The sequence below is a fragment of the Aulostomus chinensis genome, chromosome 18 (genome assembly GCF_037954235.1).
Source record: "Aulostomus chinensis isolate RoL2024-O1b breed Wild chromosome 18, RoL_Achi_v1.0, whole genome shotgun sequence".
Classification (NCBI taxonomy): Eukaryota; Metazoa; Chordata; class Actinopteri; order Syngnathiformes; family Aulostomidae; genus Aulostomus; species Aulostomus chinensis.
The window spans coordinates 11,305,098-11,327,500 of NC_141337.1; the positions used below are offsets into that span (position 1 = coordinate 11,305,098).

At 43.2% G+C, this 22,403-nt stretch overlaps 1 protein-coding gene across 3 annotated transcripts in view; it reads left to right on the plus strand.

The window, feature by feature from the left end:
- The window catches only part of cyth3b (cytohesin 3b), a 35,179-nt gene that overhangs the window by 4,201 nt on the left and 8,575 nt on the right, over positions 1-22,403 (plus strand). Inside the window, exons 1-9 of one of the 3 annotated variants that reach the window (XM_086184162.1) lie at positions 9,423-9,668; positions 15,854-15,936; positions 16,704-16,768; positions 17,591-17,657; positions 17,797-17,915; positions 18,325-18,405; positions 18,944-19,056; positions 20,059-20,207; positions 20,886-20,997. In XM_086184162.1, coding sequence (XP_086040288.1) covers positions 9,626-9,668; positions 15,854-15,936; positions 16,704-16,768; positions 17,591-17,657; positions 17,797-17,915; positions 18,325-18,405; positions 18,944-19,056; positions 20,059-20,207; positions 20,886-20,997 — 832 coding nt within the window. In that variant the 5' untranslated portion in view covers positions 9,423-9,625. Of the gene's footprint in view, positions 1-9,422; positions 9,669-15,853; positions 15,937-16,703; positions 16,769-17,590; positions 17,658-17,796; positions 17,916-18,324; positions 18,406-18,943; positions 19,057-20,058; positions 20,208-20,885; positions 20,998-22,403 lie in introns of those variants that run through there. The other 2 variants (XM_086184160.1, XM_086184161.1) reach the window with 2 other exon arrangements.

Below are 22,403 nucleotides of genomic sequence, written 5' to 3' on the forward strand. Positions count from 1 at the left end.
ACATTCAGGACTTCTTTTAGTGTTCGAAGTGGATTTGCAGCTGCTCTGCTTTCTCTGCGCCCCACACGTCGCAAAAGAGATAAGCATCAAGGAGCATAGCAACCAATCATGCTTTGATAGTACATGACCTCTTGGTGATTCCCAGGATGAACATCTTCCTCTGTTTTGAAGGCTCACCTGGTTCACCTGTGTTGCAACAGATAATTGTGGCTTTGAGGAATCTGAGAGGCTGTCAGTGTTTATTCTGAAAATCTGCACACAGCATGTGTGATGCAGAGAAACCTTGCAAGGTGTCAGAGAGAAGACGTTGGACGGTGATGTAGAGGCACAGAATTTTACAAATGTTTGAAACGAAAGTTAGCCTTCTACAGAAACTCTTAGATGTAACTCCCGTGAACACCAGTGCTTGAAATAATAATTTTAAATGCTAAGACATTGAAGTGATGATTCTGGGATACATGTGGGTCTCGGAGAAGTTTTGTCAGAAAACTCCAGGAAATTCGAGGGGATGGTTGACTTTTCACTTGCAACCTCAACAAGCTGCCGTGGGGATATTCCTGTTCCTCTGTCATGCTTTTTGTTTTTGCTTTGTCTTGCTTTTGGTTTCCTAGCCAGGATGAAACTGCTTTATCACCCGCTCACCTGGAGCTGCAAAAGTGAACCCACAGGGCCTCAATCATGGAACATTCTCAACACAGGTCCTATTGTGTGGACGAAAAAAAAAATCACAAATAAGTGATTTTTGCCTTTATTATTCATAACGTCACTTTTGGCTTTGACAAATGTTATTCTGAAAAATTGTGACTAAATCATGCAGTTTATTTGTAATTAAAAGTTTATTTGCTTGAGACGGCGGTTAGCTAACATCGCTCCATCTCTTGTTTGCGCATTCTCGACCGTTTCCTCCAGTACTTCCTCGTTTTTTCTCTTGTTTTTACTAACGTTAAGGTGATTGATAGATAATGAGAGTCTCGGGTTTTGAGACGTTTGAAAGTGGGTTCTTATGGAACTGGGTTTTGACCCCCAATCCATACTAACCAGGATGCTTCCAGTCCCTTCCGTGGCTACAGATTCTCACAAGGACCTTAGAGGAGGTCTTCCCTCTCCTAGTACACCACAAGTAAACCTTTTAACTCACAGAAAGGGTAAAAAATTAACTGAAGATTACATGGTTGTCTCTCAAAAGAGTAGCGCCCAACTCCACCCCCCCCCCACCCCCCAAAACAAATTTTTTACTCTTTTAGGAAGACACTGGTACCTCTATTTGTATGGCTTTCTTCTGTATTATAAAATGACATGGTGTGCTGGAGACTGTGCACAATCAATCCCAGTCACCACGGCTTGGAAACTGTTTGGAGAAGTTGATGGGAAGATGGAGAGGACATGGTCTCTGTATCTGGCTGAAGCCTATTTGCGTGTTTCATTTTCTACAAAAAGGTCACTGAACACAGACAGCCCTTGTTGAATATCAGCTCATTACATTTACTCATGACGGTTGGACTCAATAGACGTGACGCCAGACTGACCCAGATGGAACTCGACATTCAGGATTTGCACAGCTTCCGTCCATGAAAAGCTCAATTTCAGGTGAATATGAGTCATATCTGCAAATCTTCTTGGACCCCACTCTGTTTTTTTTTCTGCCTTTTTAAAAAATGGGTTGCAAGTGCTCATGGGTTGATGAACTGTTTTTTGTTTTTTTTGTCTGGAGCAGAGGAGGCAAAGTTGTTTTCAAGACGGTATCCAGTTTCTTCTTGATCTAACAGCATTTAGGGTCTACTTGCCAACAGAGCGATAGATGGAGAGGGGAGACGTGTGGCAGATGTTGCCTTTTCTCTCTTCTATGGAAGAAAAGTCTTTATTGTCAGAGAGCAAATCACAGGGAAATTTATCCTCTGTTTTTAACCCTTCCTCCACAGAGCAGAGGGCAACGATGTGCAGCACTTGCAGACAAACTCCAGTTCCTTCCACCAGTGCCTTGGCCAGGGGTACTGTCAGGAGTCTTTGAAAAGAAAAATAAGAGCGTGCTAAAGGTCCCACAAGTCTGAAATTATGAGCTGATGTGAATTCCAACAACGTTTGGCTCCAATTGGGCCTTCGCAGGAATCTGGGTTCACAGCTAACGGGAATGTGTGTGTAGTTTAGCGGGGAGAGTTCAGGTTTATTGGAAAGGGAAGCGGGGCCCCGGGCAGAGTTGACAGGAAAAGGGTAGGTTTGGAACAATTATGTAAGACTGTTTGACCTGCTAAAGGTGCAGGAAAAAGGTGTAGCCCCTCTGACTGCCAGTACATCCAGTGCTTCACACTTGGAAAACACACACTCTGCCCTCTGGTCTGTATTTCTCTCTCCTAAAACCATCTGCAACTGGGTTTCAAGACTCGCATACAAATGACATCTTTTAACAGACACTGCACATTCTTGGGGAGAAGTTCAACCATTTGATTGTCGTCATGAAAATCTCTGTCCTGGTTTTCATTTTATCTACTGATCAGTTTAAACTGCTCTGGACTAACAGGAGGATTGTAAAGTGATGATTGTCTGTGCCTCCTCATTCCTTTATGGGTTGACTGTGTCCTTTTTCAATCAACTGTGCTTTGTAGACCTATTTTGGGCGATAATCTCCCAGAAGATGGTTGGATCGGTGATCCGGAAGACGTATGAATAGATTTTGATACTGTGTTTATATTCTGTAGCCTCCCTGGGCAGAGATCTGTGCTCTGTGAGTGCTTTCTAGTTACGTAATGTGAAGTTTACTCTAATTTTTTTCCTAATATTAAATCAGTTCCTTCCTAAAGAAAGCTCAGTATTTCCATTGGCAACACATTTAGACAATACCAGGTCCTCCCTTTTTTTTTCATGGAGGATCAGCTTGACACTAGTTTGTTTTGAGAGCCTTTTTTTTTTTTGCTGGCTACAACAAGAATGTTTGTCTAGTTGCAACCAGCAAGCTCTACTCAAGTGGCCCCTTTCAGCCCTCTCGTGTGCCCCCTCCAGCTTGTAGTAGTTTCATTGGATCAGGATTTTTATCTACACGCTCTACATGATCCATACCAAGTCAGAGAACATTTGGACACTCAAGTCTGGTTTATTTGACTAGTGTGAGTGCTCTGTACCGCGGCAAGGCGTGGTACGCACCCCATGCTCCAGCACGGTCAGGCTTCGCCTTGGACACTTGCAGTTGCACCAGCATGAGTACGGACAGCTGAAGTGCGCGCACACACACGCACACACACACACGTACACACACATACATTCAGAGCGAGCAGGCGACCTGCAGCTGAAGGAGAAAAATGTCCAGATATATGACAGGCAACTTTATATCTGATGCTTGTATCTCGTCAGATGCTCCCTTGCTGTATTTTAAACCAAGTGGTGAAACTGCATTGTGTGCGTGCGTGTGTGTGTGTGTGTGTGTTTTAGAACGTGTAGCATACAGAGCATGACATGAAAGTGGATTTTCACTTCCATACTGTCATGCTCCTGTGATGAAATACAACATCAGCTCTGTGAGATTCCGACCAAACATCAGGGTCCCATGGCCCAGTGATGACGAAAGCGTGGTCAGGCCTGGAGCACTGTGAGTGTGGGCCGGGGAGCCGGGGGGGTTCCATGATACGACCTGACTAAGTGTGAGCACTCTCACTGGGGGGGGTTCAGTATATCACTCGACTACATCTCATAACTGTTTTTTTTCTTCTCGCAAAATCGTTCATGTTTCCACTCCCACTCTTTGCTGTAAAATGCCACTGCATCATGCAAAATTAATTTTCCCTTTTCGAGGAGCGAGGATGAGCTGTGACTGCACACTGGTGCTGCTGAGAAGGCTGAAGGCTCGTTGCGGTGACATAGTCTTTCCTCACACGTTTCCCGTCATTGTCTCTGTACGGTTGAGCGGGGCAGCAGCGCTCCGCATCGAGATGCGCTTCAAAGAGCACAGCGAGATGACCGTATGACACCCTGGCTCTTGAGCAACCTGTCAGAATGTGTGTGTGTGTGTGTGTGTGTGCGCGTGTGTTAGACAATGTATTTGTACGGTAAGTCAGTTTGTATACATCTAGCAGCGAGAGAGAGAGACAGAGTGAGAGAGAGCCGGAGAAATGGCACAGATTAACCGAGAGACTTCTGCTGCAGTGTGTGTGTGGAGTCAGATGCTAGATGTAGGTTAGTGGTGCAGCTGTGTATGTCTCACATGAGGAGGCGTGTGTGTGCATGCATCAGTGTGTCTATATCGAGGATTAGTGTGGGCTGCATATACAACTGGAGGAGATCAAGTGTGGAGGGAAGTGTATGACAGTTAATGAATTATAGGGTAGGCTTTTGGCTGCTCGCTGTTACTTGGAAAACACACACACACATCAACTTTCATTCAGTCCATATGTATAAACAGGATATGACAAAAGTAAGTGTTTCTATTCCTGATGTGGGAATAGTCGTGATTATAGTGTGGTGTCTTTGCTGTGACTGACTTAACTGTTTTTAAGAGTAGACTGAAGGACCGGTCTTGACAGAGCAGGTCAGAGCGACAGATTCCCCAAAAAGGCATCAATAACTTGTTCTTTCACAGGCACAGTGGCAGCTTGAGTCACACCTCCACACACTTTCTCTCCCTGTTGACATCCTCTCATCCGCACAACCCATAATTCATGATGCATCAATGCCAGCGCTCCCTGAGATGATGATCTGGTATGATTGATAATCTGGGGTGGCTTTGAGTAGGTCATGACCACTGTAACACACACATAACACACACATAATGCGACCCGGGGGTGAGTGTCTGGTTCCTCCATACATGCACTTAATCTCCATGTTGACCTCTGTCGTGTTGCATTCGGTCAGGGGTACACACACCACAGCCAACCTCACGTTTTCCTCTTTTTGATGGAAGAGAAACATGATGTAAAAGCTCTGTTGTTAATCGAAATAGGTGTAATAATGAGTAATTATTCGTTTTTTCCCCCTCAGGGAAACATCAGTCAGTGATATTGAAGCATCAGCAGGTCTCTGTTGATGAAGCTCCCAGGAGATACGTGCCTGTCACATATCACTCCACGCTGTCAGGAAGCTCGTACTCCGGACATCCATTTTTGTTTTTTTTTTCTTCCCTTTTCTAACTTGTGAAAACCTGCTAATGAAACTCAATCGATCCTGTTCCCACTGTAGATAGACGAGCCGCCTTTGTAGTTGTTTTGAAGCAGCATGAAGGTCTGCGATGGTGATGGCGCTGCTTGAATGCGGACGGGTTGTTTGTGACTGGAATTGCGAGGCAACCAGCTTTTTTATGTGCCTCCATATTGTGTATTGTTAAAAGTGGACGAAACGTCGATTTTGTGTTCACATCAATAGCGGTTGGAGCTGGAGCTGATTTATACCTGTCGTCTACTGCAGGGTCGTGCTGATTAAACTGATAACCATTGCAGACGAAAGCCAGATGTCTGAAGGTTTTGTTGGGGTTGTAGATTCATGGACAAACAAGCCTCCAACTGACCTCTTAAAAAAAGGAGGATGTCAGTCTGCCTGTTTCCAGAAGAGAACAATCGGTATTCAAATGTGTGACGTGGAACACTTAATTTTTATGTAATAGTGAAGAGGAAGTAGAAGATACTCATCATGTATTATGGCCTGTCCTGTCCTGACTGCCCAGCGAATATCATTGTGTCTCAAGGTCACAATGTTCAAATTGGATTTTAGTACACAAACCCAGTTGAAAACCCCAACTTTTTTTTTTTAATGTTTTCGAACCTTCAGTGCATTGAAGTGATTGTTTTACAAACAGCTTATTGATCGAGTAGCATTTCCAGCTACTTGAAGCTTCTCCATACGTCTCTTCGTAGCAGTGTGGTTTTACCTCCGGGGGGAGAGGCTTAGCAATCCACCTCTCATGCCAAATTGAACTCAAGCAAATTAGGTATCGACAGAATATTGATGCAGTGTTGTTCATATTTTCATCGTGGAAAAGCAAAGCTCAGCCCAGAGTTGATCAGTCCTCACCTCATGAGACTAAATAAAGGACTTGCTCAATGTGGAAAACCCCTTCACTCAGAACCTGGGAAAGAGTGATACTCTGACCTGAACCGCCCACATCGAAAGAAAAAACAAAATCCTGGCTCAGGTTGTAATGAAGTCTTCCTCTGTCTCTCTATCCGCCTCCTCTTCTTCCGGCTGTCTGGGAACAGCAGTTGGCAGCTCCAGCGTCTCCTTCTCCATTGTGTCACTGCTCTTTTCCAGAGTTAAGGCCTGAGCCCAAATCTTAAAGCAGCCGGCGTTGCTGCTGTTTGACTCTGTCACACGCCAGCTGTGTTTGCCTGCTCAGGCCTCCGTATCAGACTGTGGGCTGGTGAGACTCTCCAGTTATTTCCTGAGTGAGTCATGCAGGACTACAGGGGTTTCTCAAGGACCTGTATGTCCTGACAGAGAAACCAACCTTACAGCTGAGTAGCCTGCTTCTAGAGGAATCCTATGGGTATATTCTAAGGCTGTAAAGCCACGTGTTACAGTGGTACGACATGTTATAAAACATCGTTTGTACAAGATAATTGGAGTTTGTTTGCTCGCCCCACACAACTGGATGATCGGGCTGATTTGGGGTCTGATTCGCCCCTCTCAGCAAGTGTGAAGGATGATTTGAGGCTGATCCGAACAGATTATGTTCCCAAATGATTGTGTAATGTCAGGGCTTTACAACCATAATCCAATCCTGACTGGATCAGAGTCTCCTTATCTCGATTTTAGCTGTCGCTGGAATATTGAGAAGAAAGTCTCAATGAGGGCGAGCTGACTGGGAACGGATTAGGTCGCACCAGCCTCACGTGACGCCAACAATAAAACTTTATTTCCATTTTACCTCCAGCTCATTAAGCCTCGATCCATCACTTCATTTTCATTTTTTGTACCGCTTTTAAACAACCAAGAGCGTGGTCCTTCGCCTTGATTGAATCCTCTCCTAAGGTATATGCGTTGTTGCGATTAAATCTTGAAAATCTGTTAAAATCTCTCAGTATGTCTGTGGTCTGTGACATGCCAACAGGCCTGTCCAACATTTCAGATGCAAGGAAGCAAAAATTGGAGAATGATACACTACAACGAGAAGTCTCGTTTTAAAACAATGACAGAAGATATGTGTCGCTTCAAGTACCGCTGAGAAATTCAATCCAGGATGTCCAGTTTTAGGGACACACGCCGAACTACATTTCAGTCCCTTGTATTCATCTTGCAACCCTTCAGCTTTATCTTGCAAACCCAGGAAGGTCCCCATCTGCAGGTGCGTAAACACAAACTCTGAGTTTATTGTCATGTTCTCACACTCATTATCCACTCTCAGGTTGTGACGAGCAGTTTTATAGCATGATACACCACCCCCTCCAATCAGACTGTCCTGGGATGAGTGGTGACTAGGGGACGGAAAGGTGACATTGAGTGGTTTACTGCCGATATTAAAGCAATAGGCATTGTAGACATTTCAAAAGCTCTTCACAGCTTAGTTTGACCCCATACATGCAGACTCCCTCTCCCAGGAGTGGGTGTTGATGGATAACACCTTAATACTCTTGTCTAGACACGGCGTTTGATTATGTAAATTACAAATGTTCCCTTTTGTAACTCTCTCAAGCTCACATCTCCTTTTCAAAGTCATCTGCTGTCTCAAACGGACAGAAAAAACCGGGGCAACACAGAAACAGTGTGTTAAGATAAGAAGCTTTTGCAGCAAACAGATGTCAGGCTGATGTTTATCAGTTGCAAAGCATGCAAAACTATGAAACTATGCATTTAGTAGGAGTAATAGAACATGCTGTTGGACTAGAAATCATGTGAAAGACCATCTCCTCTTACAGCTAAGCTGAAATTTAGCAAAGATAAAGAAGTGGGGTTCCTGTCGACAAAACCACTCACCAAAATTTGTTTGATAATCTTGACATACGATGGCTTAAGAATAAACCAATCGGAGATGAAATCAAAGGGAACGTTTCTTTTTAGAGTGAAGTTTGGCAAAAGCAACACTCGTTCATGAATAAATGACTGTGACAAGAAGTCCTGTGAACATACTGACTGTCTTAAAGTGCTGCTTCAAGCGATTGTGTCGGTGGGTCTTTGAGGCCACGCCGTGTTTGATGTAACCTTTGATTTTTCTTTGTGATCTAATTTTCATGAAGGGGAATGTTGTGAATGTCTCTTCCAAGATGAACGCTAACAACAAGTGACTGCTGCAGACAGGGAAAAAACAGCATTTAGAAATGTCTGCAGGATGAACAAACAGTGAAAAGAGGGATTTGACAGGCTTTTCTGGGACACCGGGTGACAGAAGTTAACCTATGTAACTATGTACTAATATATACCATACCTTTAACTATATACTTTACAAAACATTGAATATCTTTCCAAAAGTTAGCGCTCATTTGTGTGCTCCTGGTGTTCGACTATCAGAAGCTGCACTCCAAGTATTGCATCCAAGCCTCACGCTCTTTCACTTTCTGCCATGCTGATGACATGGTGCTTGAGTTGGGTCCCTCGCCAGTCTCACTCTATAGACTGAAATAATTCACACAAAAAAATATTTTGGCGAATCTCCTTTGAGTGCATAATCATCTTTATCTTTAAAGACAATTTAGACCAAAGATTCACAATGAGTCAAATGAAAACCTGCAACTTCTTAAAATACACCAGGTCTGCATTGTTCTGAAACCCTCCAGTTTAGACCGCTGCATGACAAGATGAGACGGTGTTTCATTTCCATAACAACAACTCCTAGGAACCTCTGCTGTATGAATGAGGACTTGGATCAGGATTTATTTGCTAGAGTTACAGTTTAAGTGCTGATGGAGCTGTCCTTGTGTGCCCAGGTGGCTTCCCCAAGTTATGCAATGACAAGAACAACAACAACAACAACAACCAACAAAAAAGTGGCCAAAATGATCACTTATTATTGATCAAAGCAAAAGTCATAGGGAAATGTCGTCGCCCAGCCCTGGACCCAGTTCAGTGGACTGGAGTGGAAGCATTAGCCACCGCTGCTACTCCAGTCTCATAAATGTTGCAGCTGATTCTCTTATAACAAGTGCACTCTGCTGCTGTGGCTGCACCCTCAGCGCTGCCAATCTGATGGGAAACGAAGCCCAAAACCTCATCATCTCAACCACAAGATGGGCCTTTTGGTAGTTCAATGTCATTAATAGGAGGGTGAGTGTGAGAACAGACTGTTCTTCAGCTGAAAGTCGCTGATAGAGCCAGTGTGTGTGTGTGTGTGTGTGAATATGTGTTAGTAAGAAACAAGCGGTAGATTCCAAAACGGAGGGATGAGAGAGGAGGAGTGTGGAAAGCCGGTTGGACCAGACTGGGCGACTGCTGTGGGAGGAATGTGGGCTATGTCTAAACTTCTGCTGTCATGTGTCAAGAGGCAGGAGCTATCAAAGAGGCTGTCGGTCTTTGTGTGTTCGTGTCTTGTGTGTTGTGTATAAAAGCAGCATTCTTGAGAACAGTGAGTCGGAATGCAGAGAGCGGGAAGAAAAAAACAAAACAAGAAAACAATTACAACACACCTACCGGCCGCATCTGCAGCTCACATGAGAGGGAAACAAGCTGCTAAAAGCTGCTGCAAGAGTCTCTGACAGTGAAGACGAGCTCTGCTGATGGCATGTCAGTCATCACGAGGACTGGAGAGAGGAGAAGGCAATGTGGTATGTTTTTACCCCCCAAAAACGGCAATATGATTTTCTTGTGCAAGGATATTAAATGAGTCATAGGCGTTTTGAACGTTTGTGTCACTGACTGTTGCCTCATTCTTAAGCCAGAGTTGCATTCACTTGCAGCAGCCTCGCCAACAATTCCACGCTAGCTGTATCATGAACCTGTGTAAGTGCTTCTTAATTATCCTGTGGTGGGAACTGCTTCATGTTTACGCGGTTGCTATTGTAACGGGAAGACCAGCCCAATGGTCCTAATCACAGCAGCAGCAACCCCAACCCCCACCCCCCACTGTCCTGCTGCAAGGCTGCTGAAACTCAGGAAGGTTCCCTTTGCTGTTTGGGGTTTTCTGTTGCTGTTTGTCGCTCTCACAAGACAAACAGGTTTTATTGATTCGAGTTTAGCCGGAAGGAGAATAAACGTCCTTATTTAAAACGAGGATCGATGCCAAGTGTTGGCGTGCTTACTGTATATTGACGGGCAATAATAAGGGCTGCTAACAAGGCCTCGAAATTAGAAGGCATGATCATCTGTTAAAGGCTGTGTCAAAATTTGCCATTTTAAATTCTGTTGTTTTGGTGCAGCAGAGGTTTTTTTTTTTTTTTTTTAATAACTTACAGTGAAAATGAGGACAATGTAAAAACTTGACGTTCTATCTGATACCAGTCAATATGATTACAGTGTTTTTTTTGTTTTTTCACAAAAAAATTGTGCAGCCCTAGTATTAGCGTTTAGGTTGTTGTTGTTTTTTCAAATATCGTTCAGGGTTTTACATGATTGTCATTTCCATTCATGTAATTTGAGTGTTGGAAGTATTATAGAAGGTTGACATGGTAAAATTTGATGGAAAACGGCTCGCTTGAGTGCACAGTAAATGCGAACTGAGACGGAAACGTAACAAATCTGTAACTCCTGTGGCTAGGCTGGTTTATGCTGCTGGCTTGTCCACAAACGTCATCTTTGTCTCCTGACAGCGTGGGACATGGCTGTTACTTACTGGCACCTAACAATTACAACTTGCCCAACTGGAGGTAATTACTCAAGACCTCCCTCCATTTTTCACTTGTAGATGGATGCAGATGGCCGGTGCAACATTGCTTATGTCATTGCCTTCTAATGAAAACGGCCCAGTTTATTTGTTCCAAACCAACCAATAGAAATGAACTAAACGTCTTTTTTTTTTTGCGACATTTCCCAAGTTTGTCAAAAAATTTGCACAGTAATTAAAACGCATGACTAATGTATCCAAGTGTGGCACTGGTAGCTGAGCTTCTTGCAGACTGATAAAAATTCAAATTTGTTTTTTTTTTTAGTTCACTGTCATTATGAAAAAAAAAAAATTCTTTTCCCGCTGAAGGGAGAACACCAGTCATAAACACGTGAAAATGTAGATTTGTGTTATTTCTATTTCTTTTGTGTATTAAGACGAGGAGCTGTAAATCGCCCTGCACTCATCTGACGTTTTTGTCTCCCACCGTGTTTTTTCTCTGGCTTGCTCGAGCAAACGGCTTAGCCTGAACCAGTCGAACTCATCTGAAACTGACAAAGAATATCATTGATGTTATGTAAGCTTGCATCATTAGTGGACTTGAAATACAGCGTCTGTTATCAGTGGCATGAATAATTGACATGTGATCTGTTTTTCCTTTTCAGGACCCTTATGACTGTCCAGAGCGAGACGAGTCATAAGTTATAACAGTCATGAGATTTGACCACTAATGACAGCAAATTATAGCCTGAATTAAGAAGGCGACCTTAGAGGAAAGAGTGATGTGATCAAGTGTTCAAACCGCCGCGTGTGAAAGTTAACGTACTTAAATTTCAGTCTCCGTTGATTCGGTTGGAAATGTGTTTTATCACAACAGATCCCAGAGGACAGGAGGACTGTAAGTGTGTTCCTTGTGTGCAGCGAGACAAATGTTGGGTTCATTTTGTTTAAATGAACAATAAACTTTGTAATCAGCAGTTTTAATTACGCTGTCAGCAAATGCTATCAGATCTCATTCTGCTTGTATGACGCAAGCCATTTTCCACATAACAGCGTGACCTCGATGAAGCGTTGGGGTACGAATTTGTCGCCAGCTGTTCTTTGCTGCTCTTGTACCTCCAGTAATTTTTTTCAAGTAGATTTGCTGACAAACTGTAGTGTAAAAAATGTACTTACAGTTTGTGAATACATTGATTTTGGCGAGACGTTTGCTCTAAATTATATCAAAAGCAGGATTCAACACAGTCACGTTGAGAGTGAATCAATACATTCAGCTCTGGAAACGCTGCCGTGTCTATGACTTTTCTCATCGACCTCGTGACCCTCCGAGGAGTTTTGACAAGAGCTGATGCGGTGGTGAGGTTAGAGCGAGGCTGACACACGCAAAGATAGGACCGTGTGTTTTGTGTGTGTGTGTGTAAGAAAACTTCAGCTCGGTTGCAGTCATTCATCTGTGCACGGCTTCAGCAGCAGTGGAGCTAAAAAGGCTAAGTATGCAAGTCTGACCTATTATGATGTATTGATTGTTACTGGAACAGCAGCCCAAGTCATAATATGAAAAAGCTGAGTAGTGTTGCATTGGTAATTAATCTATGTGGCTCGGCCTGGGGTGAAGCACCGAGTGTTTGTGTAGAACCAAATATGGATTTTTTTCTCCAGGAGGGTTGCTCTCTAAGGGAACACACATTCACAAACATGCCCAGATTTCATGTATAATGCATTGGATGTACCAATCCAGCTGTACAGTAGTAGTTGCCCTCTCACTGATATCAGATTACCCTGCGTTTTCCATAAACTACAAAAACACAGCAGGGGAATTGTTACCAAAACCAGACTGTGTCTCCTTAGACAATTTGTCCCATTCTCCGGTCTAGGCGAGCTCATTCAGCCGGAGTAGGCGGGATGGAGGCGTGTTTCGTGCATTACAGACGTAGGTTGCATGCAGGGGCTCTTCGCTTCACAATTACTGCTTTCTGAAGCTAATGAACTGGATCCAAGAAAAAGGAGAAAGCGAGGCTGAGTGTGAAGACGGAATCTTTTTCTTCATCACTTTTTAATGAAATCATTCTTGTGTGCCTGGCACACACCCTTAAATGTTGCTTCTCTACAGTTTCTTTCTCTCTCTTTTTTTTTTTTTTTTAAATGAGTTTGTCCCCAGACACATTTATTAGTCTGGTATTAGAAACCTAGAAACCATCCCATATCCCTGATACCTTTACATGTCCAGACTAGAAGCACTCTAAGAGAACACACCACAGAACGTGCACAAAGTATCATCAGGATCTGCTCCTTAATTTTCTTCTTAGCCACCAAAAAGAGGTTGTGTGGTTCAGCATTCCATAACATCTCCAGGATCTCAAAGTGATACTTCACCAAAAAGCGTATTCGGTTTATTCATCACACGTACGTAGGTGGCTTGAGGTCTCAAAGACCTGCTGTATCTTTTTTTTTTTGGATGATTCTAGAATGCAGAAAGAGCCAGTCATGTATATTGAGCCTGAATCTAATGGGGTTTCATTGCCTCAGCTTGTGACAACAGCCAAAACTGTCCAAAAAATGTCAGTTAACATTTTCTCAAGCATATCAACAGTTTTGTGAGTTGATGCAATGGGACGCTATTAGCTAAAGCTAAATGTGCATGGCTGGCTCTTTCTGCATTCTCAAAGAAGTGAAGGTGCAATGGAAAAATATCATAGTGAGCACAGCGCAGTGATGCCGAAAGTTCGTTTTGTTTTCATAAAAATCCAGAATAAAACAAAAGATCACTAAAGGTGAAAAGAAGTGGAACCAAAACCCTTCGCATATTTGTTTCCTCCACCCACGGTCCCATTGATCTCCCCCTCGCAACTCTGGAAAATCAGTTAAACAAATGTAATGTGACTGTTTACATAAAAAAATCACAGTCGCTGTCGGATTCAGTTCTACTGTGGATGTAAGAGTTAATTAAATCTGCAGCTGTTTCTTTGACAGAAATTCTAATAATTCTGTGAGTTGAAGTGGCAAAAAAAGAGGTTGATGTATAGGTTCCATGGGGCTTTCGATCTCCAAATCCATTTTTCTATTGCGAGCACACCTGCATAAGAAGTTTTTCTTGATACCTTGGAAGAAAAAAAGGTCATTAAATCGCACAAGTTTCTTGTCAGCTACGCCACTCAGGACCATTTGAAATAGTCGTATATTTTTGAAATCGCTTCAACTTCTTTTCTCAGCAATCTAATCTCTCTTTGCTCATTTTTTGGATTCTTCTTTTGGGAAGTTTGTGTGTGATTTCGTGTGTGCGCGCGCACGTGGGTGAGAGTAATGATCACGCAGGTTAAAAAAAAAAAAAAGGCCGTCTAAACCCATGCGGATCTTTGCTCTCTTGACTGGCTGCTCATCTGTGATAACATGAGCTTCATGCCCTCAGAACATAATAAGCTAATGGTCCATGCGGCTTCTGTCGCTCCGTCTCACAGAGCAAGACAGAAGAGAGGAGGACTTAAAGAGTGAGAGGGAGATACAGCAGATAGATAAAGAAGAGAGGAAATAACTTCCCTCTCTCTCAATCTCTCGCTCCCCCTTGCTTCATTATTTACAATCAAGGGGAAACAACGGGGTGAAACTGCCTGGCTTGCAAAGCTTCTTAGCGGTTGGGGGGGGGGGGGGTTGAATCAGCTCTCACCCCCACTTCAAGCTATGGGGTTGGGGGTGGACAAAAAGAGGTGTGTGTGTGTGTAGAGAGAGAGTAAGCGCGCAGGAGAAGCACAATCTGGTATAGCTCCATGTGAAAATGACCTACTTCCTGTCAGCTCACTCTCAAATGGATTGCTGTTTTCTGATGTGTGGAAGAGAGAGGGGGAGGTCCTCCGAGGGGTCTGGGGGAGAAGTTGACGTGGCACGGTTAAATGAAGGATAAGTAGGAGGCTCAGGGGAACCTCAGTGAATATAGTAAATGTGTGCAGGTTGCGTGGTGTGTAGGGTTTGTACACGCACCTGTGTACACCGTGTTTGTTTGCTCATCTCAGTAAAACACGCATGTTGCTCAGCAGGCTGCTGTCTGTCTGCAGCGTTAATTACCCCGCAAGCAGCTCGACAAGAGTCAACTATCAAAAGCCAATGTTTGGGGTGGGGGTGGGGGTGGGGATGGGGGGGGGGGGGGGGGGGGGGCTCGCCAGATGCTCAGTGTGTTACAAGATGAGGTGATTAGAGGCGACCTGGGAGGTTTCTGTGCTTTTACCTCGTTCAGTTCAGCTGAATCAAACTACTTTTTGGCCTCAGTGTGGTGCGTTTCAGGCAGTTGTTGATACAGCAGTCACAGTGAGGTGCTCACCAAAAGCGAACCCCACTAGCAGATCGTGACCTTGCTTGAGAGCCTCTGTACATTTCCAAATAATCTCTGCTGTGGTTTGGAAAAATGTGATCTGACCTGAGGTGCAACCCAACTACCGTTCTTGCAAGTGTGAGCTTAAAAAGCTCCTGTAACCAGGTGCGTTTGGCATTTTTGAACGATCAGAGAATCCAAAGATTAGCACATTGTTTGGAGACAAATAATGGAAGACATTATATAAATTTTTTATTTTTTTTTAAAAAGAACAAGTAGTAAAACACAACATTCTTTCTGTTTTTTGATTCCTTGCTCTGCCCCAGATGTGTCTGACCAGTAACAGACGTTCCTTTTCTTTGGGAATATTGGAGGTTAGCGAACTAGCTTATTGATGTAGTCTGGCTGTGGAATGTGGTTGAAAGTGAGGCATTTTTTTCACCTGGATTTTTCAGTCCGACTGATTCAGACCACAGGAATCAAAAGTACAGGTGTGAAATCCCCCTCATTTGAAGGATAATTCACAACATCTTGTCTATATTTGAAGCACATAGTGTTGTCTAGACTGTGAAAAGGAGTTATTGTTACATTACTGTTACGGTTAGCAAGTAGTAGTAAATTTAGGTCATGAGTAATATTTTTCTGGGCTGGATTCATTGAGCAGGTATGCAGAACTCCACGCCAAGCTTAATCCCTGCTTCTCTGGCTGGCTGGTGGGAAGGTGAATTGGTTTAATCCAACTTCATACCCCTTCTTCTTCTTCTCTCTCTCTCTGTCTGTCTGTCTCTCTCGCTCTCTCTCTCTCTCTCTCTCTCTCTCTCTCTCTCTCTCTCACACACACACACACACTCACACGCTATTTCATTTTCCCTCTTCTCTTTATTTTCCAGTACCTGAAGACCTTTCACTGGAGGAGAGAGATGAGCTGTCCAACATACGACGCAGGAAAAAAGAGCTTCTGGATGATATTGAAGTGAGTAAGAGCCCTAGAGGGATACATGCTGTATTTATATATATCATTTGTTCCAGCAGCAGAAAATGGCCGTAATGTTTACGAAAATTCAATATTGTTCTCTGTTGATCAGCTGAAGTATATCTTGTTGGGGGTGTGACAGTTAACTGCATTGTGAGGATTCATAAATATGATTCCAAATTATCTGTGTGCTCTCCAGCCTGTCGTCTTACGTTGTTTTTGGCAGCTGGTTTATGCTGTAGTCACACTCTGCTATTATGATTTATATAGTGCTGCACATGCATTGGACTCTTTTAAATGAAATGATAGCAGTGATATGTACGTACCTGGTAACAGTTCTCAGGTATTTGTGCTTGACTGAAGTAGTTTTTACTTTTTAATTCGGGTACGGGTGCTTTTTACTGCCTTACTTTTTTCAAAATAGACTCACTACTTTCATGCATTTGAGCAGAATTATCAATTGTTTTTATTTTGCATCACTGAGCACCTTTTAGTACCGGGCTCTGGAATTGTCCTTCAATTGGCAACTCTTCTCTCTAAATACAACAAAAACCTGTACTTCTTGCAATTGTTCTTGATTAAATGTGTTTCAAAAGGCTGGTAAAAGTATTTCCCAACTCGAGTATCTGCACTTCTACATAATTAAAGTCACCTGTTCTACTCCTGTTCATTGTCTAATAAAAGCTCTAACAGGATAACCCTATTAAGATTGCGATGAATTAAAACACTTAATGAAATGAGTCATTCTGTTGTTGTCTTCCTCGCAGCGGCTGAAGTTTGAGATCGCCGAGGTGATGACCGAGATCGAGCAGCTGACCTGCGTAGGAGAGAGGTGAGTCTCCTCTGTCCGTCGAAGGTAAAAGGTCAGTTTGGGGCTTTAACTCACATTTTTAAAACCAATCAATCTGTCGATTAAGTTCTTATCAACTATTAGTTTAAAAAAATAGGTCACTCTTTCGTTTTCTTCCACTCTATGTATTTGTTGGGCACATTTGTTTCTGTTGTTGGCGTCACACCTGTTTTGTGTGTGTGCGCACATGTGTGTACGCGCATGTGTTTGCGCACATGTGTGTACGCGCGTGTGTGTGCGCGCGTGTGTGATGCGCGCGCGTGTGTACACATGTTAATCTGCTATTGTGAAACGAGACCTATGCCGACAAAACATCAGCTAGACCGTTTGTGTTCAGCGGCTGTCGTTTGATTGGTTAATGAAGTGGAGTGAGGTCGTGCGACTGTGTGTGTGTGCACGCATGTGTGTGCTTGATTTTGTGTGTGTCTCAGGTGCAGCTGCCAAGGGGTTTAGGCTATTTTTGGCACACAGGAAGCAAAGGGACTGTGCATAAAGGTGGAAATTGCCCTGTGGGGGCTCATGCAAAAATGTGTTTTGAAGAAGAGTCAAATTCAGGTGGGAACTATTTTTCCAAATGGCTGCAGGAAGGGTTGAACTGAGGGGACATTTTTCTGTCTGTGCACAAGTTCTATACGACTAATGTTGTTTCACTTTAAAGTCTTCAGTTAGATACTAAACAAACAAAAACTTGGCCTGTCCTGGTTGAACCTATAAACTGAACAGTTGAACAAACAGCAGTAGGTCAGCTGACACCGCCGCACCCTTAGCCATCTTCTGATGGGTGTTTCTGTGTTTTATTTGCAGCAAAACCACGCAAAGAAACAAACAGATCGCCATGGGGAGGAAGAAGTTCAACATGGACCCTAAAAAGGTCAGAACCTCTCTTGAACTGGATACTGTTAAAGTGCTTTAAGGATCCCCTCAACCCTTGTGAATGAAATTGTAAAATATCCAGACATTTATTAAATCATTGCACTTTTGTTTCTGTTTTTTTTTTTTTTTTTTGAAAGGGGATCCAGTTTCTGCTAGAGAACGATCTTCTCCAGAACACCCCGGAGGACATCGCGCAGTTCCTCTACAAAGGCGAGGGGCTCAACAAAACTGTAATCGGGGACTACTTGGGGGAAAGGTGAGGCCTCCAGCATCCACCTTTCTTTTCTTTGTCTTTTTTCCCTGCTCTCTGTCTGTGTGTGCTCTCAGATGCGGGCATAAAGCCACAGGAAATTGGTGGTCTGGATTTATGGAACAGAGCGGCGACTGGAGAGCCGGCCAATAAAACGACTGTGGGGACATGTGTTTCTTATCGAATAGAAATCAAAGAGAATTAGATTGTCAAAACAACACCGACTCTATTCACACTTGTCCTCTGCAGGTGTTGAACGCTGCGCTTTCGCACCAAACGTACTCATCTTTCACTCGCCCACGTAAAACCCCATATTACCAGTTTAGTGTCCGGGTCTTGTTTTTGTTTTTTCTGTTTTCTTCAGTTGGAGTGAGAAAAAGTGTTTAAAAACTTTTAAACCCCTCCTCTCTTTCAGGGATGACTTCAACATCAAGGTCCTCCAGGCCTTTGTGGAGCTTCATGAGTTTGCAGACCTCAACCTCGTACAAGCCTTAAGGTGAGGCGGATGAGTGAGTGCTCGCACCGTCACAGGAACGCGAGAGGCTTCGTCTGACAAAGATGACGTACCATTACAGTCGTATCAAATAAGATCGCTTGTTATTGATTGACGCTAAATAGAAGGTGGTAAATTTGTACATGAATTCCTCCAAGTAAACAGACGATTCAGAGAATATATGATGGTGAAATGTTTTTTTTCTCAGAGGAGTGGAAAAGTAGAAATCTGATCGTAAAAATGTGTGTGAACCCTGAGTGTAGCTGAGGAGCAAAGGAGCCTGAATAAAGGAACACTTAGATGAGAGAGGAGAAGGATGCTGGACTCACACACTCACCTTGACTTGGAATGTAATATTTATCGGCAATTTTTTGGTTGGAGACCTTCATCAAGCAATAACACACACACACACACACAAAAAATCTGTTTAACTTAAAATGTTATTATTTTCCATGGACCTTAGCTGAGCCGTAGCTGAGCTGCATTCCCTGAGTGCTTTCCTAGCTTCACATGTTCTGTCTGTGTTGTCTTGCTTTTGCAGGCAGTTTCTGTGGAGCTTCAGACTTCCTGGCGAAGCTCAGAAGATCGATCGTATGATGGAGGCTTTTGCCTCCAGGTACTGCCAATGCAATCCTGGCGTCTTCCAGTCCACAGGTACCACACACACACACACACACACACACACACACACACACTAGTGCATCAGATATGTATGAGTCAGACAGTCCAGGACAGATACGATGGGTCCAGCCAGACCACCTCAGATCAATTCTTCTGACTTACTGTCTTCTTTCATTCAACTCTGGGCTCGTCTGAGCTGCTCCAAAAAAGCTTCTGCACATAAAAACACATAATGATCACATGGCTCATATGCTGGGTTTGAACTCGCCTCCAAATCCTTTATTTTCTCTGCAATTAAGAGGTTATTAGTAATCATCATTCATGTCGCCAGCGCCGATGATGAAATTGATCATCGGTCAATAATGGTCCTGAGTGCAGTCTTCACTCGTGGCCTTCAAAGGACTGAAAGCTGAGGAGGACACAGGTGACATGGCAGGACATGAATATTGATGTGGTGCAGTGGTGACTCAGTTATTGGTCATCTTAGAGGACTGGCGCGCGCGCGCGCACACACACACACACACACACACACACACAGATTAATAAATTACAGTGCAGAGGATGTCAACCAGGATTGTTAGTGTGTAGATTGATGAGGGATAACAGGAGGTGTGTGTGTGTGTGTTTGTGTGTTTGTGTGTGATTCTACAATCAGTCAGGGACACTGACTGCAATGGCCTTGGAGGGCCTGTGTGTGTGTGTGTGTGTGTGGGTGTGTGTGTAAGTCCTAAGTTGTAGAATGTGAGGCTCTTTGTTGATTAAATTATCTTTTTTATTACACAATGTCGTAATTTTGGTGGTCAGAAAGTCAGTTGATGGATGGCTGCGCATTTGACCACAAATCACTGGCGCTGTCGTCACCCTCCAACCTACGGAACACTTCCTTTTCATTACAATTCACATTTCTTTATTTGACTTTGATTTAAGGAAAAAAAAACCAACCAGTGACATAAGTCAATGACTTTTTAATAATGTATACCAGAGGCTGGCTTGGGCTGTCTTTCCCAGTAACTCTCAGTCTAATTACATCCACAGACACCTGCTATGTCCTATCATTCGCCATCATTATGCTGAACACCAGCCTGCACAATCCTAACGTCAGAGACAAGCCCCCTGTGGAGCGCTTCATCTCCATGAACAGAGGCATCAATGAGGGGGGAGACCTCCCAGAGGAGCTACTCAGGGTGAGAGCTTTGACTTCATTAGTGCTCAGCGTTTGATAAATGTAGCGAGGATCTGAAGTAACGCGTTTGGCAACAGGTTGGTACAACATACGGAAATGTAACATTCACCAATATCACTTTAAGAATGCTGTCTGATCATATAACACCAAAAGGAAGAAAAAAGAAGAAGAAGAAGAGCTGCACAGGAAGTAGTTTTTGAGTCACTCTTCTGTAATTGAGATATTGTGGACGAATGAGATCTTCTCCCTAGATACTGACGCTAATGATCTTCCATGATCTCTTAAAGGAAAAAGACATCAAAACAACTTCATCCAGTAACAAAGTGCTCATGGCTTCATTTTTAAGTAGAAAAACAGGCTTTTGTTAGAGATGCCGTTTCAACTCCACACTTGTGCTTTTGTGCTCAAACCAGCTCCCAGAGTTGCTCAAGTATGAATCACTCTCTCTGTCTCTGACACTTAAATAGAATCTGTCAATGTTGGGTTAAATGCACTGCTATTCTTTTCGTTGTGTGTGTGTGTGTGTGTGTGTGTGTGTGTGTGTGTGTGTGTGTGTGTGTGTGTGTGTGTGTGTGTGTGTGCGTGCGTGCGTGCGTGCGTGCGTGTGTGTATGTGTTCTCATCCGGAAACGTCATCTGGAAATGTGAACTAAAACTCTCTTTTCTTCTTCTTTGTGCAGAATCTTTACGACAGCATCAAGAGCGAACCTTTTAAGATCCCAGAGGATGATGGGAATGACCTGACGCATACGTTCTTCAACCCAGACAGAGAGGGTTGGCTACTCAAATTAGGTTAGTTTGCCTCCTTGCATTCTTCCCACTGAGGGAATGCAAGGCATCCTGGAAGGCTTTATTTGTTCACTGTTGCACTTTTCTTACCAAGACTGTGGTTTCATTCAAGAGGTGAAGGACAGATGTCACTTTCTAGATGAGGCATCACCAACCCGTCTACCTTAAGGACATTTCAGGTTGATTTTTAACACGAGAAACACACTCAGTCCAAAGCATCTCCGTGTACTGTAGAACAGCCTCGCTATTTCTTGCTGTCATCAACCAGTAACCATAGTTTTAACTGCAATGAATTGATCCAACTAAAGCCGAAACAACTACATAATGATGCTGATTTGTACATCACACCAATTCAGGCTTTGTGACATCTTTTTCTCAAGATGCCAGGGAAACAACTTTTAAAATGTTTATTTTGTGAATGGAGTTCTGATTAGATCAACTCATGTTCAAAATAGTGTGTCCACGAGATGTTTTGTATGAGGCAAAATAAGTTGCCCTGTGGCCCGATTGCAAATGTGACCTTTTCTTCTGTTGAGATTATTCAGCAAGGTTTTGTACTTGCAGTTCTAACAGTTGTATACATAGAAGTACAACATACAATCCAAATATCATGAAGTATTCAATTCTTTGCACTTGAGTTTTCAGAGGTTGGTGACAACTGTTTAAAGTTACTATGACATTTAGAAAGCAAGTTACAGAAATAACATCTGATAGTATACATAGTAATTAAAAGATAATGGTGCAAAAAAATGTGAAAGTTGAAGGTGAAAGTGTCAAAGTAATGTTGGTCATCAATACGTCTATGAAACCCGATTAAAGTTCTCCATCAAATTTATGATCTTTCAGTCGTTAGATAGTTACATCAGATGTAAAATCAGCATCTCACCATCTAACAGCAGCAACATAAATCCAACAGCAAGGAAACAAGACTTGTAATTACATCAGCAGAACAAATGCAAGGTTCTTATAAATCTCAATCACTGGCAAAACTGGGCTTACGTCCACTCCCACTCCCCCCGCCCCACCACGGATCAATAGCCTCCGTCTGCTCCACCTGTCTTAACACGTGAGTGGACAGAGCCACACATCTTTGCCGGCGATGTCTGAGCGAGTGTCGCCACATCACGATGTCTCTCTTTGTAGCAGCTTGTATTGCCATTGATTCAACACGGTCCATCATGGCGAGCATAGACAAGGTGGTCAGTGATTCAGTGTAACGCTCTCATATCTTTAAAGTGGTGGGACGTTAATAGTAACAACGCTGACCTCAACAGTAGTTTATCAAACCAATGTGTAAATGATGGCAAAAATACATCCTTAAATATTCTTAAGCATATTTATAACTTTATCTCTCGGTTTTATATCTATTGGGGTATATACATTCATTTAATCTATTAGCGAATGCGTTT